Source organism: Microchirus variegatus (assembly GCF_963457635.1).
Source record: "Microchirus variegatus genome assembly, chromosome: 1".
In the NCBI taxonomy this organism is placed as follows: Eukaryota; Metazoa; Chordata; class Actinopteri; order Pleuronectiformes; family Soleidae; genus Microchirus; species Microchirus variegatus.
In genome coordinates this window covers 43,301,647-43,308,302 of record NC_139802.1, presented here as the reverse complement: position 1 = coordinate 43,308,302, position 6,656 = coordinate 43,301,647, and the positions used below count along the sequence as shown (strand labels likewise).

General features: G+C 45.1%; 1 protein-coding gene across 1 annotated transcript; it reads right to left on the bottom strand.

The window, feature by feature from the left end:
* Positions 1 to 1,875: 1,875 nt before the first annotated feature.
* Positions 1,876 to 6,162, bottom strand: LOC310944260 (uncharacterized protein; the record flags this gene model as incomplete). Its single annotated transcript, XM_083909977.1, has 4 exons — positions 1,876 to 2,291; positions 4,232 to 4,279; positions 4,385 to 4,439; positions 5,941 to 6,162. 4 exons carry the CDS (start codon positions 6,160 to 6,162, stop codon positions 1,876 to 1,878), a joined length of 741 nt encoding a protein of 246 aa, XP_083766103.1.
* Positions 6,163 to 6,656: the final 494 nt, after the last annotated feature.

Genomic DNA, 6,656 nt, shown 5'->3' with positions numbered 1-6,656 from the left:
TAGCTGGTATGCTAAGCTAAAAAAGGCTCTCAGAAACGGCGAGGACGTCGATGAACGGATGCCAGTGTGGACGCTTTCCTCCTCCACGTGGAAGCTCCTCGGAGAACGTCAGCCGAGGTTAGCTAACCCGCTCACCCTCACATGTATGCCGACGGTGGACATTTTAACGTATATATATACGTTTTTTTAATGGCCAAAAACGGTTACCGCATTCAAATTCAAAATACCGAGGTCTTTTAGGTTACATTTTCTGACGTAACTGGCATCCCGTGGTTGCTCGGGAGCTGAGACTCTACTGACCGCAATGATTGGTAGGTGGCGCCACATGCCGAAACATGATTTCAAAACATAAACATGATTTGCAGTCTGCAAAAGATGTTTTTTTTAATGCAAATATTTTGTCTGTACTGTTGTTGCTGGTGAGTTCAGTTTGTTATATGAACATTATTCCTTAGTCTCTGTGACATATCAGGAGGATTATTAATGTTTTGAACTGGAGATGGCAGTGATACATTTTTATGCTAAGTTTGTCATTGTTGTGCTAGGTTATACATACACACTGTACGTGTATGTTAGCTTTAGCTTTTAGCGTCGTGCCGTCGCGTTGTTTTTTTTCCCAGGACTTCTTGACTTTTATTTCCTCGTGGGAACTCCCCAGAGAGATTAATGAAGTCGTCCGTCTGTTTATCTCAGGACGTCCTCGCCGGCGGGCGCAGTCGCTCGCACATCACTGACTTATAAATCAGTTATTCTCCGGTGAAACTGAATCATTCATTGTACTTTAATTTTTTTTTAAATCACACGCCCTCATTAGGTCTCGGGCGATAACACAACGTTGTTTATTTTTGGAACTTAAACGGTGGCCAAGTAATGCGTTAAAAAAACAAAGACACCCTTGTGCGTCTCTCTAAAACAATGGTGTCTTTGTTAATTAATTAAAAACATACTGAGCTATTTCTTTGCCAGGTAAACGAAGAAACGAGGACGGGCTTGAAAGGGAAGAGGAAAGTTTGCTCACTTTGAATCTCCTTGTTTTTTATGCTGCTGTAGTTATTATTACTAGTAATATTATTATTTAAAAAAAATAAAATAAATCTAAATCCACGTTACCTCCTGCCCTTGTTACCTCCCTCCTTACCGACTTACCTAACTACGCTAAATTCCACGTCGCAACAAACGATTACCATGCTAATGCTAACGGTGCAGGCTAAGCTATGATGATATTATAGTCCTATATAAGAAATATGACAAACAACAGCATGTCGCATCATCACTGTGTTTATTTCACTGCAGCAAACTTATTCCAGCAAACACTGAAGAATTGGATTAGGCAAAAACAATAAAACAAGTAAACAACACAGAGAATTATATTCAAATCAAATCCACGTTTTTCGCAGTTTAAATATATATATTTTTTTTTTTTTTACCTGAATACACTGTTAATAAAATAGATAAATATATATATTTTTAAAAAAATAATACATTATGAAAGACATAATATGTAAAATGTCTGCATTAAAATATCCAGAAACGATGAACGTTCTGTATTTAAATTAGAACAATCATTTTTTTTTTGTCACATTTTAAATCCATAAAATCTGTGTAATTTTAGGGGGGGGGGGGGGGGAGACCCCTTTTTAATATCACCGTCTCCCGTCTCGCTGCCTCCTAAGGTAAACAAAACATCAGATTGAGGAAGGAAATATTCCGGCTCTACTTGTTACCCAGTGTGTTGTCTAGTGTTTTTACTGTATTGCGTAGATCACAACAAGTCGTTAACCGTTTGCCACGTGTTCTGCCACCAGAGGGCGCCCGGACAAGAGCAAGGCCTCAGCTCTCAGAACCCCCCCCCCCCCGTGGCAGTAATGACATGCTTTATGTAAGATAGGCACCGAAATATGCCTTGGTCACCATGTCATAGCCTTTAACCGTGACACTCACTTGATCTTCTTTATTCAGATTAAAGAGCTGCCCCACAAACACGGCCCTTAACCCCTCAGTGGAATGGTTTTGCTCGTCCTTGAAGCACGCCAAACCGTCCTTGAGGTCCATGATCGTGTGCGGTTTGCCGTAAGCGTCGTTCCACGTGTTCAACCACACGTACAGTGGGTTGAACTGTGATGAATTATGTTTGTGGCATGTCAGTTGAAACCTCACGTAGATGAAGTAGGCGCCGGCTTCAGGAATCACAATGGAATCGTTGTGGTACTGCTGGCGCATGTTGGAAAACGCCACCTCCCATTTCATCCTTTTGCTCTCCACGTTATCGGTCTTCTTGTCCTTCAAAGACCCTGCAGGGTGAAGAGCGCAGAGAAAAATCACTTAGAATATCATTTTCAAACAGTCACACACCGCCAAAAGAAAGAAAAAAAAACTATCCCAGGCACGTGGAAGGCGGCCAAGATAAACAGCAGTAGCTGTGAACCCGTAGTGTAGCAACTCTCTTAATCGGTTGTTGAACTGGGGGCGACCTCATGGCTGTTTGGTCCACTTTAAACAGTCCAGAGTTTTTTTTCCATCTGATATTCCGCTTCGTTGGGGCCCAAACAAGCAGACTCTGGACTGCCTGAAATGTGGGTCTTCCTCGTGCGGTTGGCTAACAGTGGGACAGGCAAACAAACGATCCAGAGAACCAAAGATCCAAAGGGAGTAAGGGTGCATTCACACCAGCTTGAACTCTAGTTCATTTTTTTGGGCCGGTATGTTTTGGAATGGTAAAGCCAATGGTTCAGGCTTGAGTTTCGGTAGGCGAGGTGTGTGGGCTGTGCCCGATGGCTGCATCGGAGCGTTGCGTACCGCGACGTAGCGAGCGCAAAGGCGGATAACCACCAGGCGCGTTGGCTTGCAGTGGGAAAGGCAAACAAACGATCCAGAGAACCAAAGATCCAAAGGGAGTAAGGGTGCATTCACACCAGCTTGAACTCTAGTTCATTTGGGGCCGGTGTGAATGTGCAACCGAAGCTGGTCCCGCCAAAATATTTAGGTCTCGGTGCACTTCAAGTGAACCAAATGCAGGAAGCAAACTACAAATGCAGGTCGTGAAAGAAAACTCGGACCGGCTGAATGTTGCGACCCCCAATTTAACCCCAATCCCCATTTTCGGCATTCTCCACCCCAATCGTTTGGTACTGTACGGTGTGTTTTGGAATGGTAAAGCCCTGGTTCAGGCTTGAGTTTCAGTAGGCGAGGGGTGTGGGCTGTGCCCGATGGCTGCATCGGAGCGTTGCGTACCGCGACGTAGCGAGCGCAAAGGCGGATTTCCACCGGGCTTACAGTGGGAAAGGCAAACAAACGATCCAGAGAACCAAAGATCCAAAGGGAGTAAGGGTGCATTCACACCAGCTTGAACACTAGTTCATTTGGGGCCGGTGTGAATGTGCAACCGAAGCTGGTCCCGCCAAAATATTTAGGTCTCGGTGCTTCAAGTGAACCAAACGCAGGAAGCGGACTACAAATGCAGGCCATGAAAGTTTGAAAGCAAACTCGGACCGGCTGAATGTTGCGACCCCCAGTTCGACCCCAATCCCCATTTTCGGTGTTGTTTTGCTTTGATTCTGTGTTGGACTTGCTGTCTGGTGCGATCTACTCTGTTGAGCTTGGCGCGACTCAGCGCCGGCAAAACGGCAAAAATAGAACTGCTACCTATCGATAACGCCGCGGCGTGGCGCGCCCGTGGAAATCCAACAATGGAGGACGTCCGGCAGTTTTTTTTTTTTATCTCAACAAGACGTGAGAAAATGCGAGGGGACGCCGGCCAAAAAGGGGCGCTGTCCGTAACCGTACCGTTTTACTCGTTGGTTTATAGTAGGGTTTGTTATGGTACGTATTAGCGTTAGGTGCCGTACCCAAATAACGAGCCCCCATCGCTCCATCCTTCCCGCACAGCTCACAACCGGCACACCGAGGTACCAAACACAGCCTGACCCAGGGCTTTCTTTCGGGAACGGTATGGTCCGGTTATTTTGGTACGCAAAGACCTTAGCGAATCCCCGAAGTGGTGCCGGTGCTGCAGCCGGCACGCGGTATCGCCACTTCTTGATTTTAGGATTCTGAGTACGAGCTCTTCTACTAGCATACCGTCACTTCTCGCGATTGCGGTGGTCTGTCCGATTCATTGTTTTCCGGCCCAGAATAACGACTTCCCAGGGTGTATTTAATGAAGGACAATATCTATATAGTCACTGACTTGTTGCACGTGTGTGTGTGTGTGTGTGATGTGAGGAATACGTACTGAGGTCCATGTGGAATCTTTGGATGGTGGTTTTAGTCGGAGTAGGTTCTGCGGAGAGAGAGAGGGAGCAGAAAGGGTTTCAGATTAACGCCGTTTTTGTCGGCTCATGACGGCGTTCTCGCAGGACGTGAGGACGAGACGGTGATGGATTACCTGAGCGACACTGGCTCTCCTGCTTCGAGTAGGCGGCTCTCTGCTCGTCGGTGCTCTGATAAACGAAGACGAACACATTCAGGTTGTTTTATTTCAGTTTAGTTAAAGGTGCCATATGTAAGGATGTGGCCAAAAACAGTTACTACACTCAAATTCAAAACACCGAGGTCTTTTAGGTTTGGTTTTCTGACATAACTGGCAACCCCGTGGTTGCTCGGCAGCTGAGACTCTACTGGCTGCAATGATTGGTAGACGGCAGTAGGTGGCGCCACATGTCAAAACATGATGTCAAAAATAAACATGATTTGCAGTCTGCAAAAGATTTTTTAAATAATGCAAAATTTTGTTTGTACTGTTGTTGTTGGTGAGTTCAGTTTGTTATATAGACATTGGGTTAGGGTTAGGGTTAGATCCCTGGTTCTCAAACTGTGGTTCATGTACCACCAGTGGTACGCAAGCTTCCTCTTCTGGTATATTTGCAGAGTGAAGTAAAGTTACGTTTCTCCCCATTGGAGTGCGATAAACACATTTTTAATAAATTTAAGCTGTGGTCTAATCTATTGGCAACGTAATGTCTATAATGAATATACTGTATATAAACTACTTTACCTTTTTGTAGCCATATTGTTCATATTTTTACATATTCTGCTTTCACATCATGTGGAAATTCATGTTTATCACCTTTATCGTTACTGGCTTTGCTGCTGTGACGATGTAAATGTCACAAATAAAGGGCTCATCTTATGCCTTTAATGGTGCGACATTGGGGTGAATTCCAATTCCTTGCTTAACCCTCAATCTTAGTCTCTTAATCTCAAAAATGCGCTCCCTCTAGTCCAAGTGCTGTCCTGATTCTCTGAAAAATTAAGTTGAGGACCATGTTTAAGGGCTGTATCGCCCTCAATATTGAGATTTTTTTCCGAGCCCACCCTTGGGAGCAAGGGCTACCCAGAATGCATTGCGTGTTTTGACATGACAAAGATGGCGCCGAAAGCAGCGAAACGAGTACGCTACAAATGAAGTATTTTCTTTGTTAATAGAGATATAAAAATGATGAAAACCATTGTATTATCTTAGTTTAGGCCCATATTATGGATTACTGACGTCATTGTTGCGTAACATTTATTTTTATTTTTACAATCTTTTGTCAAGCGATGGTTTGCTATGGTTTACTTTTCAATAAGCCGTTGTGTGTGGTAACTGTCAGCTGAATATGTCCGTGGTTGTGGTATTTGTATGAGTATCATCTTATAACTAACTGACAACCTAATAACTTGACTGACAAACGGATCGTAATAAATAATCCTGACGTAAATGCGTTCTTCTTCTTCTTCTTCTTTTTTGGAGTTGACAGACTGGACGCAGCTTTTTCGCGTTATTCTGCCCCCTACAGTCTGAAGACGTGTCTGCATTTAAGGGGGTGTCCCATTTCTAAGTGACAAAATAACCCTCAACACTTGGTTTTGAGGGCCGGTTAAGATTAAGGGTTAAGATTGAGGAATTGGAAGTGGCCCTTAATGCCTCTGCGAGAGCCAAATATTCAGCTTTGAACTCACCGCCTGTTCCCCGGAGCTCTGACGAGTCCATGAAGCGGAGAAGATGAAGCAGAGGAAGAACGCGGCGCAGCTGAGCAGCAGCATCAGCGTGATGAGCCTGTGGCCCATCTCCTGTCGCCTCATGTAACGGCAGTGTCTGATGAGGACCAGGGTGGCGTCGTCGCGGCACAAGCTCCGCTCTGCATCTCCTCCACGGGTCCCCCGGGCTGGTTCTGGTGCCATCGCGGTGTTCTCGGTTCTCTAATCGGCTTGGCTTCTCCTCAGAAGGTGCTTCTGCAGAATACCTCTCTCCTTTTTTGCAGCTTCTATTTAAGAAGTGCTCAGTTTGGGATTACCTCATCCTGTCTATGTCTGCTGAGGGAGGCAGAGTTGGAGAGGAGGAGCCGTTGCTACAACTCTCGGGTCCAGTGCCAACATTCCAATCACGGATGACATTGGACTTGAGGAAACACCATTACATCATACCACCGTGTCAACAGAGGGATTTCCTGAAAGTTGTGGGTTGTGCTTTGCTCGTGACCGGCTATGTTTAGCTGATTCGGGATTGAGGGTTAACCCCTCGTTTTCTTCGTCGCACGGCGAAGCGGTAGTTGTACAAATGTGTTTTTTTCCATGACTTTTTGTCCATGGAAACGAGATAAGATACGATCTTTTTTTGCTCAGGTGGTGGTTGATTGCTAGATAGATTGTGATGGATGCTTAAAGGCCTCAATAGA